The sequence below is a fragment of the Equus caballus genome, chromosome 17 (assembly GCF_041296265.1).
Source record: "Equus caballus isolate H_3958 breed thoroughbred chromosome 17, TB-T2T, whole genome shotgun sequence".
In the NCBI taxonomy this organism is placed as follows: Eukaryota; Metazoa; Chordata; class Mammalia; order Perissodactyla; family Equidae; genus Equus; species Equus caballus.
The window spans coordinates 44,527,661-44,546,755 of NC_091700.1; the positions used below are offsets into that span (position 1 = coordinate 44,527,661).

Here is a 19,095-nt window from a genome sequence, read left to right on the forward strand (position 1 = left end):
AGTACTCTTTCGGTCTCTAATTTTACATCACTAAATTAAAACGTAAGGGATCAATACGACCCAGGCTTTCAGATAGAACTGTATCACTCTTTGAGAGGCATCTCTCAGCTTCTGATCGTCTTTTCACACATCTCTGAAAGCTCCCCTCCCAAGTTTACAGCACATCCAATGCTCTAGGAAATGATGGAGCTCTGACTATCCCCACGTGACTGCTGACTCAACAACGTGGCTTAAAGTGGTGGTGAGAGGCTCTAAGGTTCTAGTTCTTTCCTCCTGACGACCTGCTAAACCGTCTACAAAGTATCAGCTGCAACAACAAAGATGCAGACCTCCCTCAATGTCACTTTATTTATAGATTCATCGCTCATTTGTAGAACTCATTGCCATCTGAAATTGTGCATTTATTTGCTTCCTTCTTATTTACTATCTCTTCCCAGCAGACTATAGGCTTCAGGAGAGCAGGCACCTTTTGGTTCTCTCCTGTAGCCACGGCCTAGAAAACCGCCTGGCACACAGCGGCAGTCCACAACAATCTGCCAGTGAAAGGAGAAGATGTAGCATAAAATCTCTCTCTTCCAAGAAGCTCCTTATACTCTTCCAGCTCCTGGCTACAGTATTTCTCTTTGAAGACAGAATTTATGTAGCAATTCACGATGTGCTGCCTTTAATAACTATTACCAATGTGTTCTTTGGCGATTGACCCTCGTATTGCTATTTGACCCTCCACATATTTATGTGTGATCTCCCTAACTAGACACAAAGACCACGAGGGTAGACAAAGACCTACAGAGTATCCACTAGGAGCTGTGTGGAAACAGAAACACAACAAGGAATAAGACAGCCATGGTCCCTGCCATTGCCAAGCTTAAAATCTTCCATGGCACCCAGCACAAGACTTCATCCCTGGTACGAACTCAAAAGTTTTGCCTATTAAATTATTGATTAAGAAGTTCTGACCAGTTCGGGGGACAAAGTAAGGATGACTATAAATATCTTTAAATTAATGGACTATTGTTATTAAGCAAATGAACAAGTGCCTTAGTTTAAAGGAAACCTGAATTGAAATAATACTAGCTTTTTGGGGCTGGCCCCGTAGCTGAGTGGTTAAGTTCACGTGCTCCGCTGCAGACGGCCCAGTGTTTCGTTGGTTTGAATCCTGGGCGCGGACATGGCACTGCTCATCAAACCACGCTGAGGCAGCGTCCCACATGCCACAACTAGAAGAACCCACAACGAAGAATATACAACTATGTACCGGGGGGGATTTGGGGAGAAAAAGGAAAAAATAAAATCTTTAAAAAAAAAAAAGAAATAATACTAGCTTTTATACACATTATTATTTCTGCTTACATTATCTCATATATTTCTCAAAACCCTACTAAGGCAGAACTATTTTTTTAATACATGAAAAAACTAAAACTCAAGGATGTTACGTGACCTGCCCAACATCAGACGGTCAGTAGGCGACCTGGCTAGACTTGAAACTAGGTCTGTTTGCAGTGCTTCAAAGTCTATTTTTTAAAAATATAGGATGCTGCTTCAATTCTGAAAATGATTGTTCAGTTATAGAATGTTTCTTGGGTACCTCACGGAGTTGTTCCACCACCTCTTTCTCTTCTCTCATCTGTTCCATTTTCCTCCGAATTGTAAACTGCGGGTCTATAGATTCCAAATTTCTCTGAGGTCTTAGAAACACTATAATAGAAAGGAGAAAAAAAAAGCCTTATGGAATGCCAGGTACCAGTTGCCATTTAGAGCTATTCATATTTAAATTAAACAAATAGTTTATTTATTTATCCCAAATAATTCATTTACCACTCACACAAACAAAGAAATTCTGACAGCATGAAAAGCTTGATTTGAATATTCTAAAGAAGATTATACTTTAAATTATACTGCGTTGAGTGGACTAACAAAGCTGCATCTTTTGGTGATAAACTGAATCCAGGAAAGGGTCTCGGTCATCCCGGGAACCATTCCAGACCATTTCTCTGACAGCTGTCCCTTCTCTCTCATTTTCCCACAGCTTTCCTTCTAAATTTTCATTTACACTCGAGTTTTCACCAGCCTTTCCTTAAATTCAGATAATGTGTTTCAAATAAGAAGACTCAGAATTGTTTTACATATTAAAAATAAGCACAGGTTAATGATTTTCTTGGTTAAGATTTTTCATAAGCCTGGGTTAAGAACTAAGTGATGATACATAGGATTACATATTTGAGCGTGAAGGGGAAAAACTCTGCCTTCTATCACATCACTGACACTGTATCCAGAAAGTTGGCTCTTCAGAGATGACCATAGACTCCTTTTAAAGTTGGCAAGATTACAGGCAGTTTAAGAGATCATCCTTGGCTTCAGGTCCTTAAAATTATGAGCTCCAAGAATAGCAACGAACAGTGGCACTCCCTCTGAACGGAGTTAAGCTTCTGGCTCCAGAGAAAATGTATGCTCTAAAGCTCTGAAGGATGACATCTTTTAAAGACTAATAAAGAAGGTATAAAATATTCTACATATGACAGAGTGATTATAGCAAGGGCTTTAATCAATTTTTATTATGATACAAAGCCCGGGGCGGATTTAAACTTGAACTGTTTTCTTCCTAGAGACTTTTATCCTACTAAGCCTGTCAACTTTCCACGCGCACCAGCGGGAGCAAAGGGCTGGGAAGAGCCGCCTTTGGACACCCGTCCCACAGACTTTCAGATTGCATGAGTGGTTTCTTTTCCAGAGGGTGGGGGATCCCTTCAGGAAATTTTGGGCAGAGAACTCCAATTTTAAAAATCAATACCACGTAGAAGGCTGCACTGACACACTAGCAGCTTCAATCAGCATATTTTAAACAATGTAGAAGAAGATGATGCAACTTTTATTCTTTTCTGACAAACATTTCCTATAAGCCACTTTAAAAGCTGTTTAAATTTATTGGTTTTTTAAAAAAATTTAAATATGGTTTACAAATATACTTCAAATAAAAAAACTTGAGTCTACTCCATATAATCAATTATCCCATGCTCACCCAACCATGTCATTTTAATCTCAGTGTCTATCTTCGGACCAAATCAACTTAGTAAATGACTTGCACTATACTTCTCACATCTCAGTGATTTCTTTCTAAATCAGTTCTAGGATGTTTGAATCAGCATTCAATGCTCTGTGGAAGACCAGAAAGTTGACACGTCTTAATAAACCCTTGACTTACAGTTAATGGGGAAAGTGGAAGATCTAATGTACATAACGCCTTCTGGAACCCCAGAGAGGAGCCAGCCTGGGGCCTGGGCCTCTGCCTCAAGCCACCCAGGGAAGTCACAGGCAGAAGGAGCCAAAGGCATGTCACCGAAGGGCTGTCAGCAAGACCACAAAAACCAAACCCGCAGGAAGTGAGACCAATTGTTTCCAAAATAAATACAAGGCTGCCAAAGGAAGAAGGGTAGAGTAACCCGGCAGGGAGAAATGAGAAGCTCACAGAGCAAAGGGAAATGAAGAAAAGCTAGCCAAAATAGAAGCATAGAAGTAACTGAAAATGCATTAAATTTGCCTTTACACCATATCAAGCCCAGCAAAAAAAAATCTACCCACTTAAACACAGCAACCAGAAGAGATACATATTAAAATGTAAAATGGAGAAATCATCCACATCCTCAAAGAAAGTAAATCAACCGAATTTACCAAAAAAGTCAAGGAATGCGGACAGAGTTGAGTAATACACACGGTAGCCAGCAGGGGGCGTCCAAACACTGTTTGACCAAATCGAATGTTTTCTTTGGAGGTTTTACTTTCCTTTGCCTTTTTTTCTGGGGGCAAGCTTATCTAAAACTTCATGATTAATATTTCCAATATGTTTTTATTGGCAGATTTATTTCGGAATACGAAATTACCAAGAAGTTAAATGAACCGTGAGCTTCTGTTTAACAGTACACAATGCAAGTATCTAGCCCTTGTTAGAACCCTATGTGAGATAAAATAACGCAACAGTGTCTAGGTTTTAATTTCCTGGCATCGCTTTTCATTTTAAATTCCTATGCGTCTTAAAAATACAAAATGCATGCTTGGGTATTTGTTCTATGAATGTTAAGCAATCACAAAGTGTTAAAATACATATGAACTGTGGTTTTTTTAAATGAACACTTCAAATGGTACATAAAATTACTGGAAACCATTGACTATAATGCTCCAAGTTTTCTAATGGATTAATATTGTGGAATATATTAGAATTTAAAACAAACTCTTTAGCCGAATAATAAATCTACGGAGCACATCAGTGCTTATTTTGCTGGGTTTGGTAGGACAGAATAATTTTAATGGAACCATTATGGAAGCTCTGATTATATTACTACAGTTTTTTTTTCTTTCGGGTCATATTTAAATAATAAAGGCAGTGACCAGCCTGGGTCAAAGCTTCAAGAAATTGATCTGTGGAAGAATTATTCTGGTTCTTCCTTAATTTCATATCACTAAATCTCAAGAACTTTCTCACTTAATTCAGGGGAATACAAGTTTAACTTGAGGCTAAAAGACAATATTAAGAAGAGCCGCACTGTTAGTATCTGTTTTTCAAATCAAATGCCACCTTGACTATTTAAGTGTAAATAAGAAGGAATAAAGAGGGACAAGGGAGCACAAGAGCACAGTGGGTGTGTGTGTACGTGTGCACGCATGCACACGCATCCGTGCATAGCCTAAGGAATAGGAAGAGAAAAGGAGGTGGGTGATTTAAGATGCAGGAAAACAATCAGTCCTACTTAACTGTTTAATTACTAAATATCGAATAAACAACATTTCAAGAATGAAAAAGACAATTTGCTCCTATTTGTAATTTATTTAGCAGAAGAGACAAATTTCTAAGCAAAGACCCTGCAGAGAATGATGCATATGCTTATGCAGAATATTAAATTCATCCTTGCAGGTACAGGTCAAATTCCACTGATTTCCCCATTATCTCTACCTCTTCCTTCACTTTCTTCATCCTCATTCCAGACCTGGGAGTGATGTGTCTGCTATGAACGTACAAAATTCTTCATATGCGTCTATCTCAATCCACTCATCGCTTTCTGTCTTACAGTGTAGACCTGTTTCTTTCCATTATGATTTTGCAAGCGTTTAAGTCTGTTTCCAACTTGTACCTCTACCCCTGCCCCACACAGCAGTTTGTTGGATGAATAAATGAAACAAGTGTTTCAAAAACTCCCTCATTCAAAGATCAGTCTATTTGGAGAGTATCTTTGCAGAAATTATCCTACTCTAATAAACAGGCACCTGAATTCTTCTTGTCACAAAAAGTCTCCTAAAACTTAGTTCCCAGGTCTGAACACATTAGACTCTGAAATAAAAGTTCCATGAAAGCAGAAATCTGTCTGTCTTTTTCAGAGCTGTATCCATGGTAATGAGCATCATGCCTAGCACATAATAGGCACTCAATAGATATTTAAGGACGTACACAAGAAACCAATTCTGTAATAGTTGTAAGAATATCTTTTAGTTAAGCAAAGAAAGCCCACTGCTCTAAAAACTGCCTGAAATGTTACTTATTTAATTACTACGTGAAACGCACTCTTCATACAGAAATTATCAGTCTATATTATTAACCTTGATTATCTAAATTTAACTCAATGAGAGGAAATTTGTGGAGGCAAATCTCTGTGGATGCATGAAGTTTTGAAATTTAGCTCAGTTTCTGCCTGGAAGTTAAGAATGTGGACTGAGTGTGATGTTTCAGATATACAGAGGCAAGGGCAGCAACATGATGGCTTTGAAAAATCATCATGGGCTTTAGATCCAGGACAATGTGAGTTAGGAATCTGACTAGCTCATTCATTTATTCCCTCTTGGCGTCCAAAAATGAATTATATAAATTCTCTGCCCTTAAAATGCTCACATTTCTCTCTATGGTCTTGGAAAATTGACTTCACTCAGTGACTTTCACCTTCTTCAACACAACACAAAGTCAGTAAAAAAAGCATAATCATGGCTAAGACCCCAGGTTACACCAAATAAATCAGCATCTCTGAGTGCGGGGCATAGGCAGTTATAGTTTAAAAAATGTCCAGGTGACTCTAATATGAAGCCACAGTAAAGAATCACTAAAATACCCCTCCTGGCCTCACTTTCCTCATTTTTGTAATGGGGAAAATAATACCTAAAAGAGCAAGATTATAGTAAAAATTAAGGAAAATGTCTGTAAACTGGCCCAAGACAGATATGTCCGTTCATTCGTTCCCCAGTGATAATTTAAAGATCAATTTTAAATAAGCACAAATTACCCCCCACCAATTCATTGCAAATGAAAAAGGGAAAATGACTCAAAGAAGATAGGAACAGCTTTAACGTGAAAGCAAAGAGGAAAAGGAAGGAAAGATGCAGAGTAGTGAGAAGCACGACAGAAAGAGCAGAAGTGAAGTTTTTAAGTTCAGAATAACTTGAAGGGAAGCCGCCCCAACCAGCCCCAGGGACAGACAGACCTACACACACTTCCAGATGCTCCCCATTCAGCTCAAGAGGCAGAACTTCGGGGACTGTGGGAATTCAAACTCCCAAAGACCTTCTAGCCAGCTGCCATTTTCCAATTTCTTTGCAGAATGATTTTAGAGAAAATGGGGAATTTAAAATGAGATCTATTTGGAATGGAATATTGGAAAGAATTTAAGTAAAGGGGCATTTTAATATAAAGTGAGACAGTGAACAAGGTATAAAAAGGCCAACTTGACCAAAAATAATAACTAAAGAATATAAATGAAAGGCAAGTAACATGACGCTGGGTTGAGTCGGTAATAAGATGCCATTTATTTACAAAGGTTGAGATAGCTGCAGATACTGGATAATAGAGAAAATACGAGGAAACTAAACTGATGTGGTAATCAGCTCTGAAATGCCAAGAGAGGCCTCTGAATAGAATCTCCCGCTTAAGAGGAACCAGGAAGAACAAGAAAAAAAGTAGGCTGTATTCCTATTGCAACAGTAGCCCATATACCTGCGGATGCAAATAGTGCAGCTTCATTAATTTAAAAAATGTATTAGAGAATGTATTCAATCACAAGGCAAGGTTTGGCACAAAGAGAATGAAGACTGTGCATGAAAAAATCAGATCTGAGAAACTGCATAAATATTTGCAAAGAAGATTTCTGCACAGAAAATGATCTGTTGCCCGGGGCTTATTCTAGACACATTGCAAGCAGGAAAAAATGACAGCCGCCAATTGTCTGACGTGAAGGACTGAACCACATGAATATTGAAAACAACCCCTTCATTATTATCATGGTACAGCCTGATAGTTACAAGTGAATCCCTGGGATTTTTCACTCATACAAAAAATACCAACTGAGTATTATAAGGTTATTTTATTTGCAGAACGATTTTTCACAATTATTATTTTCTATGGAAATCTTAGGATTTTTAATAAAAAGAAGGCAGTCTGGCTTAGGAGCTTGCCCAGAGTCCTCAATAAAGAGCCAAAGAATGAAGGGGGTTGTGGTGGAGTCAGAACCCCGGGCGGGGCCCCACCTGAGCTCACCCTTCTCATTCTAGTGGTTCATCTGTAAAGACAGAAATTCTACTGCTACAGAAGACGCCTAGATCGTCCCCAGCTTAAAAAAAAAAAAAAAAAAGTCCTCTGGATTCAGATATCGCTTCTAAGGAAATACCAAGTCACACACAAATCTTTCATTCGAGGCTTTATTTCCTTTAAACAACGTCAGACCCATAAATAGCCGTGATCTCTGAAAAGCAAAAATGCCTCTCCCCTCTTTTTTTCATTTTTAAGTAAAGGAACAGTTAGTTTATCAAGAAAGTTTCCATTTGGCCTTTTTCCACTTCCAGAATTTAAAATAGGCTGATATAAGGAGGGATTTTTGTTTCACGGTTGTTCTTGTTTAATCATACTTATTTTCAGTTAAAAAATTGAGAAAGCTATGAAATAATAAAATTCCTTTTATAACTAACCTAACAAAATATACATTATCTTTCTACATAAGGAAATTGAGAAAGCATTTTTGGTTGAATTTTGACCAAAAATCACAGCACATAAATGTTTTAAATATATATTTTTATGTATTATGTATAGCACAATAAAAAAATAAGTATTGTCAGAAAATATATCTTCTTATTGTGTTTTCATTATGGTTAGACTTCATATGTCACTTCTCTTCCCTATAAATCATACTCTGTTTCGTTTAACATTACTTTTATCACTCTGTATCTTGAAATAAAATGTTTAAAATCTGAATTAACATTAGACTAGAATGGAGATTCAGATGTACATGGTATGTAGATCTAATTAATTATATTTATTTTATTTTTGTCTCTTATGCTATTTAAAATATTTAATGGTATGAAATTAAAAGATATATCACACTAATCCTAGACAGGTGTCCTCAATTTTTTATTTGCACATTTTATTCTCAAGCCAAGTTACTATTTTTGAATATTACATAGATGAATTTACACTCAACAAGATAGGTATCAAAAGTCAAAATGTACAAATAGTTTGCAAAAAAATTAAAAGGGAGAAAGGAAGTGATTTCTCCTCATCTTTAGAAACTTCTCAATATTAACATTATTTTCAGTGCGCCACTCTAGGATCAGCCATGGAACATCTTAATTACCTTAAAAATCTCATATGGTAAACTAGATAATGAAAGCTCAGACTCTAAGGGCATTTAGTTCAGACACAGGAGCAAGCAGAGATGATCCAAATGTGCAAACCCCAAATTTTTGCAAATAAAACAAAACCCCAAGCAGAAAAGGTAGAAAAGAAATTATTATAAAGTCCTCCCAAAATTCAGAATATGCGAGATAATTAAACACAGTTTGACAAACTGCTAGAGCAGAATCCACATGCAATTTTCTGGACTTCACTTTCCAGGCTTACTCATGATTTCTTCTGTCAGGCATGCAGAGGAAAACACTCTATCTTCAGCTGCACAGAACTGAATGTTCAGTATATTCATTGGTTTATTAATGAACACATTGAAGTATAGGTACAAAGCCACCTACCATTGTCACTGTCTCCTTCAGATGGAACACTGTAGCTAGAGTTGTCCCATGTTTGTGCCTGTGTAAGTTTGTTGAAGGAGATAGGAGGAAGAGTGAGGGCGGGGTCTGCAGGAGAGCGAGAGAGCCAGTCCGCGTACAGTTGCACAAGGACCCAGGAAAAACCAAAGGGGCAGCAGCATTTCACAAATGGCATAAGATTGTATGGAAATGAAGCGAATTTCATATTATGGGGTTTAATTTCAAATGTACAATATAGGAGAAGAATGAAAGATGGCGCATGGAATAAAAAGAATGATAAAAACTGAGTGTTAGTACTTATCAATCATATACTCTGCATGCAGTTAATATCGTTAATCTTAACAGTTCTGCAAGCCCAGATTTAGAGTACTAATGAATCGTGTCAGCAGGAAGAGAGAGTACCCATAGATTATGCAGATAAAAAGCAAGAGACCTACCAGATACCTTTTCAAAGACCTTCTAAATAACAACTTTAGCAAATATGATTCACACAAAAAATTTGGTTACACAGACAAAGCTTAATATGTGTAAATATATCTATTATTTAGAAATAAAACTATTATAGCATCAGTGTTTACCATTCGTGAACTTTTTTCCCAAGGCAATGTAAAATTTCCCTTTGAAGACATCTGTAAGTCTAGCGGCATGCTTTATGATAGTTCACTAGTCCACACACCTCCCAATAACGTCTTCGATGTTAACCAGTATAAACACAGTTTTAGACACTAGTAGAGTCTCTTTAACGTTAACCAATAGATGTCAATCAATTTCAAGCACTTCTGAGTTAGTCATTTATGAAAGGATAATATCTCTTTTTTTCTGCACTAAATATCCATAGAGTAATTTTATATGTTTAGGAACTATCTATACACTTTTTATTCATTTGTAAGACAGCACCAGTAAAATAAATGGACATGGTTCTAGGAATGAATACTTGGGTATATTCAGTGGTCTTTCTTTGGAGGAAAACACAGAAGCGAAAAAAAAAAACTTTCTTTAAGAAAACTATCAGCCTGCTTTAAGACTCTAAATTCTTATTCCAACTGGCTCATATGAGTAGTCTGTTTTTATCTGTAACACAGAAATCATATAAATCCATGTACTTAACTTTAAAATAAAAATTGTCTTTCAAAAGTTCCAAAGCTACTCAATCGAAAAGAATTTGTATCTTCTTTAATCACTAATTTTCAATTAAGATTACTACATATATTATTTTCTAGAAAATGTGAAAAATACATACTATAATATTTTTAAATTACTAAATAAAATGAAAAAAATTCCTAATACATAACGTTAGCTTTTAAAAGTTTCAACATGCTACTTGATGTTCCTGAAGATAAATCACATTATTTACAGCAATCAAACTCCACAAAGCTTTCAACACTAGAACAATTTCCACACTGGTTAGTCAGCAGGATAGAAAGGCTGGAAGGTTGGAAATTATCTTTGTTTTCTGCTATTCAAAATAAATACTCTATTTATTTTTCACCACTACAAAGAATTTGAAATGGTTTAACAGTGCAAGTACAATATTGATAAGCCGAGTTTGGACTCCATAAAGGAATAAAAAAGTCACTGAGACAATTTTACAATTAAATTGCTAAGATGCGCATTTAAAAGAATATTGTTCTTTGGCGATTCACTCAACTTTTGATTTGCTCAATTATGACCTATTTTTAAATTATGTAAAACTGCCTGTAAGGATGAGAAGAAAGCCTATAGGGCAATATGAGGTTCTCAGTGTGTAGAGACAACTCTCCTGGCAGGCAGTCACTAAAGGCACTAAAGGATGAGATGTACCCCAAGCGACCTCCATTTCTCCCAGCACACACCTGCGACACGGAAATAGAAACCTGGCCCAGCCCCAGCCCAGAGCTGGCAGAATATGCTCACTTCCATAAACGAGGAGGCCAGCCATTGAGTTTTATTTCATGAGCTATTTGGCTTTCCATAAAACACTACCAACCCCTGCCACGCCTAAACATTGTCTCAAATGGCTTTGTCTTACAGCCCATTCAAAATGCTGGGAAGCAGGTTATATGCAACCACATTACCCATCAGTCAACTTGCTCCCAAAATGAAACATTTTCCATAAAAGAATCATCTTTGTTTTTTTCTACGGGTACCCTTTTGCAAAATATACACATGTATAACTTCTCCTGTTGACAAAATGCTTTACTGAAAAACCCAAGAACATCTGAGTTCTTTACTAGCTTTTTTTTTTTTAGTGAGGAAGAGTGGCCCTGAGCTAACATCTGTGCCCATCTTCCTCTATTTGGTATGTGAGTTGCCACCACAGCACATCTTGGTGAGTGGTGTAGGTCCACACCCGGGATCCAAACCTGCAAACCCAGGCTGCCAAAGTGGAGCCTGCTGGACTTATCCGCTACACCAATGAGCTGGTCTCCAGTTCTTTCCTAGCTTTTGCTTAAAAATGTCTGAGTCCTCTCTTAACACTTACTTAGAAGCATTAGCATTAGTACTGAGTGTATGTGAAAGACCGAGGAATCAAAAATGTTAAACAAAGAAGGACCTAAAAGAAGGTAGACAGTACCAGAACTTTAAATACATGGAGAAAACAGAAGAACTAAATCTTTCAATACATAGTCCTTCTTTTTAAAATCAATAGTTATTTTGCACATTGCTATAATTTACTTTTGTGAATATACTAATAGTAAATTAAAAGAAAGTAGGTGATAGAAGCAGAAAGGCTTTTTTTCTTAAGTGACTCCTGATGGCTCAGGTGAGCCTTGAAATGATCACCCTGTTATATGAGTAAATACACAGACCCTCCCAGGCTCAGAAAGCAAACGAGGCATGTCTCAGCAAAGAGTCACCCTTCCAGAGGCCTCCTACCCCAGCAGGGTACCAGGAACCATGGGGGAAAGGGGTAGTTATTTTCTCTTCCATGGGTAAAAAAAAACTTAAGACAATATTCCTTCCCCACTTACATGCCCCATCACCTTTTTCTCTTTGCTCTGATTCAAATGGAGGTAAGCTCATCTATTACTGATAATATGGGCTTAATAGGCGATTCACTGAAAAAGAGGCTCCGAAATCCAGCCTCTGCAAGCTGTAGCAAGGTTTTGATGCAAGGACTCCAACTCGCCAGAGTTCATAAGGACCTTCACACTGTAACGTGTACTTTTACAAGGCTAAAGAAAAACCACTGAGTTGTTGACAAGTGTAAGAACGCTGAGGTTTTAATTTACCTGATCGAGGCTTCAGGCCAAACGGAGCTGTGCTGTTGGCGGTGGGAGAGATTGCAGGGGAGTTCTCTCTCATCTGTGGTGTGAGGAGGAAAAGAAATTTTTAAAAACCTGAAGCAGAACTATGCATGCTTCTCTCTGTCCAAGGATGATAATAAAACCACAACCTTGTAGCTTTTGCTGCTATGTGATGAAGGCTTGGCTAAAAAGTCATAATACATGCACCTTCAAATGCTTGAAGTGGCATAATCGACAGAATGTTGTTTGGGGAAGAACCATGCAATTTCTTATTTGCTCCTTATAAAAATATTTTACAATCATGTGAAACTGGCCATCCTTTTCTGCTCTGGCACAGATGCCTGCATGCGTGTGTGTGTATGCACACACGCATGCACACACTCACATCCATCTCACAGAAGGCACATCTGATGGAGAATCTCATAACATAATGAGATGAGGAAACAGAATAACACTGAACAGATGTCTCATCTACAGGGAAACCGCACGCTGAATCATTTATGGATAACAAGGCATTCAAAATGTTGCCTATTTGAGCTCTTTTCACTCTGTTTTCTATAAAGATGTTCCTATATTTGGTTTTCAAAATATATCTTATAAAATTAATCTTTAATTACGGATAGAGCCAGATAGGGCTATGATAGCTAATGAGAGAGATTCCCCTAGAGAATCTGGAATACAATTAACTCATTAATCATGCCAATCTTAGATATTTTTAAGGATACTCCAATTCAGTCTTCACAGAATACCTCAGCCTCCATTAATCTTCAGAAAACATACCTCATTTGGCGAATACTCGCTCCCATTACTCTGTAATGTTAGATCATTTTGCACCTTAAAGAAGAAGAAAAATGCACAGTATGTTCTATTAGCCTGTAAAATTACTGAGGCAAGAACTGGGTCTCTCTTACTTCCATCTTATCCCTGGCACATAAGCACATAATAAATACACACTGAATTAACTAATTCATGTGTTAAGTAGCTAAGTAGGTCATACTTAAATCACTTAAAAGCATGCAGCTGTATTCAAAGAAAAATACATCTAAAGTGTCACAGAAACTAAGAAAAGGGATTTCCCAGAGCAGAGAGTTCAGCCCAAAGTTCCTATGAATGTCAGCTTGCTTTGCTAGATTACCAAGCTGCCTGCCACTTCCCACCCCTATTTTAATACAGGGTTTTAGAAATGCTCTAAGGCAGCAATTCCCAAATACACAGAATCTCATTGGGAGCTTTTAATAAGTACACATGCTTGACCCCAAATTACCTGAAAAAACCTTATGCTGTCAATTCAACATCAGTTTACTTTGGCAATCAATGGTTAAGGGAAACCTTCAAGAAATTTTTCTAGCAGTAAAATGTGCAGGATTGATAAGCAGTCATGGAGGAAGGTCAAGATGACATCCTAGTTTCCAGCTGGAGTGGCTGGGTGGGTGGTGGCACCACCGAGTACCAAGAAAATGGGAGCGTTCAAGAGGGAATTGATAACTTCAGTTTAGGCAGGTAGAGAATGAGAAACTTATGGGGCAGGGAGATGCCATATGAATACTAGAGAGAGGGAGGGATTTGGGGCGTGAGCTATAGATTTGAAAGTCATTATTATTCATGAGGTGCCTGAGTCCATGAGGGTGAGCAGCTCCTCCAGAGAGAGAATATGGAATAAGGAACCAGGGCTGAGGGCAGAATCCTAGAAAACCAGTACGAAAGGGACACACAGAGATAAGGGACCCACAATGGGGAAACTCTAGCTTATTTTACCCAGATCTACCTTCTTTATGTGGTAATCAACAACCCATCGATGCATCCTAATAAAAAAGCTGGTGATAGCTAATATAAACATCTTCACATATACCACCAAATGAGCACAGATTGAAGATGTCTATTCCGATTCCTATTGTTGAGGAGTGCTATTAAAAAATATTCCCAACTCTGACAAATCCAAGGGAAAAACGTATTTTTAGAATAAAATGTCATTAATTTCTCTATCCAATTAAATGGCTTTGTTAGAACTGCTACCAAGCAACTCCAGGTTTGATTCTCTTTATATGCAACTCTTTCAACTAATTTTTCCTATTGTCCCCCCAACCCCCTCCCCCATTCAATATTATTTGCATATGAGAATGGAATTGGCAATTCTTCCTGGACAGATGCCAATGTGACCCAAGCTTGACGTAGACTGTCATCGAAAGTGTGCTTGAAATCAGATAACATGATGTGCTACCGATTTCAAACCACTTCATCATCTTGGCCTCACCCAGCTAGCTGGGCGTCACCCCATTCCTCGGTGTCTCTGCCCAGTTCACACACCTTGGCCAGGGCCCTGCTGTCTTGCTTCAGCACGGCCTCCTGGGACCCATCCAAACCCAGATCACCTCCCAAATCTAGGTTTACTTCCCTTCCTTGAGTTCTCCAAGCCAGCCCCAGTCTCCCAGAGCACCTCAAACACTCATGACTACGGACTGCCTCATATCCTTCTCTAAATCTTTTCAGGATCGAATTCTTTCCTCCTCAATTTTTAAAATGCCATAAATGTGAGGGCAACTCATGTCCTTCATATCCCAATCCTTGACACCAAAAACAAAGCTGAATCCAGAACAAGTACTCAATAAATACTGGATAATTGCTTTTAGACTACGCTAAAGATATTTCTTCCTGAATGAGATAGAAGAGAGAATATGACAATAAGCAAACCATAAAAGAAGATCGCATTTAAGGTCTGCATAATCATTAGCAGTGGACTTGCTGATCCACTACTTTCTTTTCCTCTCTTCCTCCTCATGACTTCCTTTTCCCACCACAGTCAGCTATTCCCCCTCCCTTTTTAAAATCATGGAGACGTGTCTGTGACGGGCAGAGAGCTGCCCCAGAGAAGGAAGACAATGAGTAAGAATTCCTTATACTAAATGTGACTCCTCATTCAGCCAAACGAGAAAAAAAAAATTTACATTAACACAAAATATTGTAAATCAAAGTTGGAGTGGAGGTATCTTTTTTCTAGAGGTTTTGTGTCCTCCTGGTACTCCTGAAATCATGGACACAGTTATATTCCTTTTTAAAACTCTACTTGAGTGAAAGTTCCAGGATGTTTTAAGCAGGGTGCTTAAATGAAGGCCCCAAGGTGGCTGGGTCTGACACATCCTGTGTGACCATAACAGGAACACAGTCTGCCAGTGTGAGAAGAAAATGCACTCGGAAGAAAAGTGTGTGGTTGCTGGCTTCAAGGCCCTCACAGCACCGAGCTCAGGGCCTTGTGCTGAACTGCAGCTCAACACTTACTGGCTGAATGTCCGGCTGACTGATGGAAGAGAGGCTCATTGTTAGAGGCAAGCTGGGGTGACTAGACTGACCAACTGATCAGTACGTTACGTGGAAGTCACACTTGCTGCTTTAGGACCATGCTAGGCTTTTCCACATTAATATCATGATTGCAAGCATGGTAAAAGTACAGGAAAGTCCCATGAAGCTTTATGAGCATGCGAAAAAGTGTCAGATGAGTTTCAATTTAGACAAGCATAAGAAACTGCATTTAGAAGAACCTAAAATACATTTTGCCTACATGATGGAGAGTTTCAGCGATCAGTTAAGACCCCGGAGTCTCTACATTGAAGATGTAGCACATTGATGTTCTCCTTACCAAAGCCAACTCTTTATCATCTCATTTTCTCTTTCTTCATAGTCCTTCCTCCCTTTCACAAACCCTCACTAAAGGCTCACCGGGTCCTAGGGACTGGGTTAGGTCCCACTTAGAGTGAAAACACTAAAGTGTTTGTGCCATGCAGTGGGAGATAGACAAATAATAGGAGAAATAGAGATCAATAAATAGAATAAAAAATCCACTTCTAAAATCTAGAATTTATTGCAGAGATATTGTTCAGCTTTGCTGATGGGAAAATGAGAGGAAGTCCCACATTAAAATAGTATTGGATTGACCCAAAAAAGTCATATTTTGCACATCCCTTCCTAAAGCATGCTTACTGCTTAATTAATGAAATGCTTAATGTCAGTAGCAATTCTTAACAGCCATTGGAATTGGCATCGACAAGAAATACCACCCAATGTATAGCTACTTGGATTAAAAGAGAGGATTAAAACTAGACTGAGACAAAACTGCGAACTGGGCTCAGCCTACATTTGGTATATACCCATCCATGTTCTTTCCATACCCCATCCACATTCCTGGAAGCACTTTTCAAGCACACACAAGGGTTACCCCCTCTCTGCCTTTGCCAAGTCCTGTTCTTAAGAAAAGGTTTGGTGCATTCAGGTCCCACTAAGGTTTGTAAGAAGGACAAGACTTAGTGTGTCACCTCTAGTCTACAGCATGGAGAATTTCTGGACTATGCTGAGTGGAAAAGCAGGGCCTCGCTATTTACCATGCAAGTGATTTGGCCAGTCTCCTGACCTTGAGTTTCAGGTCCTGCACCTGTAAGTTCGGCATGATAACCCCTACCTTTCACTAACCTTAACTGAAATGAAAACTCTAAGGGGAAGGACCTTTGTTTTGGTCAATGACACTTCCTTAGTGTCCAGAATGGTGCTGACACATTGTGGGCACTTGATGGATAGTCATCAAATGAATGAAATAATGATAACATATATAAAATACAAACACACAGTCTGGCATATAGCAAGGCCTCCTATTTTTTTTTAAGTCAGGAATACTTGGTATTTTAACAGAAGATAAAACTGTTGGAATGACCCTCCAACTGACAAATAGAAATGGCAAGCAATAGGATATATTGGAGTATACGAGGAAGCCCTTAATTTGGGCTGACTTTGTTTTTCTAAGAGGGCCTGACCTGGCCTTTGAGCATGCATTTATATCTGCTTTAAGGGTTTGCTATGTCCCAAAGACAAGAACAAATGGCCTTAGGATAAAGGTGCAACTTCCCCCCACACTGGCATTTCCTTAAGGATAAGCATCTCTCCCTAGGCTAGGAACTAACTGCTGTGCTCACCTGTGACCAACCAGCTTGAGACAACAGATGGGCTACCTGCTGTGTCCACCGAGACAGTGGACCTACTACCTGCTATGTCCGTCAATCACTGTGCGGACAGAGCAGTCTTGCAACTATTGTAAAAGGGACATTTCAATCATATGTGATACATGCTCTTTGAGGGTATATAACCACTCTGTACACCCCACTTTTTTGGTGCCCTTCCTTCCTTCCTTCAGGAAGGCCTCAGGCCATGGTCCTCACATTTTGGCTCAGAATAAACTCACCCAAATTTTCACTTATAGATTGGTTATGGATTATTTCCGTCGACAAGATGGAGTGGAGATATCTTTTTTCTAGAGGTTTTGTGTTTTCCTTGTACTCCTGAAATTTATGCACACAGGTGGTCACCTATTTTACTAGAAATGGGTGGCAGCAGGACACTAACATGGTCTTAAAGTGCCTCTTCACTGGCTGCTTATTAGTTGCAAGGGAAAAACAGAACCGTAATTATACAGTGAAGAAACCAGGTTACACCTCAATTGTGTGGTCACATTAACAACAGCAATGAGGCCCAGATGGACATAGTATGTCCGTAAATGTGATACCCCGAGAAGGACACAACATCAACATCCTCTGTGCAGAACCTAAAAAAGAATGCACAACTCAATCGAACCATGAGCGAATTTTGTCCCACAAAATAAGGGGGCATTCCATTAAAAGAAAAAGAGGAGGGCTATACTCTTCAAAATGTCATGGTCATAAAAACCAAATAAAGGTTATGGAAATGTTCCAGAGTAAAGGAAACTACAGACACCTGACAACTAAATGCAACATCTGCCACTAGACCGGATCCTCCACTGGAGAGGAAAAAAAATGCTATGAAGGATGTCATCAGATCAACTGAAATCTTGAGAATATGGATGGTAGATGGAAATGTTTTATCAATGTACATTTATGAAGTTGATAACTGAAACATGGTTATGTAAGATAAAATCTCTATTCTTAGAAAAAACACACTGAAATGTTTAGGGATAAAGGACTATGATGTATGAAACTTACCCTCAAATTTTCAGAAAAAGAAACATGTGTGCAGAGAAAGAGAGAGAGACAGAACAAATGATACCGTAAATGTGGTAAAATGTTAATAATAGGTAAATCTGGATAAAAGGTTGTAATTTTTTGTAACCTTTTGTAATTTTTTTCAAACTTTTATAAAATTCTTTACAAATAAGAAGCTTAAAAAAAAAAGTGAGTCTGCCCGGAATCAAAAGCAGCGCGTCTTGGGGCTGGGCTGGTGATGGTGTAGCGGTTAAGTTAGCGCACTCCGCTTCAGCGGCCTGCGGTTCACCGGGTCAGATCCCAGGCACAGACCTACGCACCGCTTATTGGGCCACGCTGTGGCAGGCGTCCCACTATAAAGCAGAGGAAGATGGGCACAGATGTTAGCTCTGGCCAGTCTTCCTCAGCAATAAGAGGAGGATTGGCAGCAGATGTTAGCTCAGGGCTAATCTTCCTCAAAAAAAAAAAAAAAGGCAGTACTCTCAAAAGGAGAGCTTGATGAAATAGGCCCAGGGCATTGTTCACATAAAAGGCTTCCTGCTGTTCCACTATTGGGGAATTCGATGATGCCTCCACTGGGAAGAGGTGGTGTAGAGATGCTGTCTAAGGACCACACCAATAACCATAATAGACTAGTGGAGTAACAGTAGCAGCTAACACTTAGGTGCCCTGGGTTGTGACACGGATTCCAATTTACAGAAGACGAAGGTGAAGTTCAGAGAGGCTGCCCATAGTAGCCTGCAGTCAGCAAGTTTTTGAGATGGGCCTGAAACTTATAATTCCAAATCACTGCTTTTAATAATGCAACCTTACTCTGAGAACACGGGTTTTTTTATTACAGTTCTTTTCCCTTTATTTAACACAGAAAC

At 38.7% G+C, this 19,095-nt stretch overlaps 1 protein-coding gene across 4 annotated transcripts in view; it reads right to left on the bottom strand.

Moving 5' to 3' along the window:
* Nucleotides 1-19,095, bottom strand: part of LRCH1 (leucine rich repeats and calponin homology domain containing 1) — a 191,873-nt gene that overhangs the window by 26,477 nt on the left and 146,301 nt on the right. For 2 of the 4 annotated variants that reach the window (XM_023621596.2, XM_003363226.5), the window contains exons 14-17: nt 13,011-13,064; nt 12,216-12,288; nt 8,986-9,090; nt 1,586-1,695 (exon numbers count right to left, since the gene is read on the bottom strand). In XM_023621596.2, the coding sequence (XP_023477364.1) occupies nt 1,586-1,695; nt 8,986-9,090; nt 12,216-12,288; nt 13,011-13,064 (342 nt within the window). The remainder of the gene's footprint in view (nt 1-1,585; nt 1,696-8,985; nt 9,091-12,215; nt 12,289-13,010; nt 13,065-19,095) is intronic. The other 2 variants (XM_003363227.5, XM_001915032.5) reach the window with 1 other exon arrangement.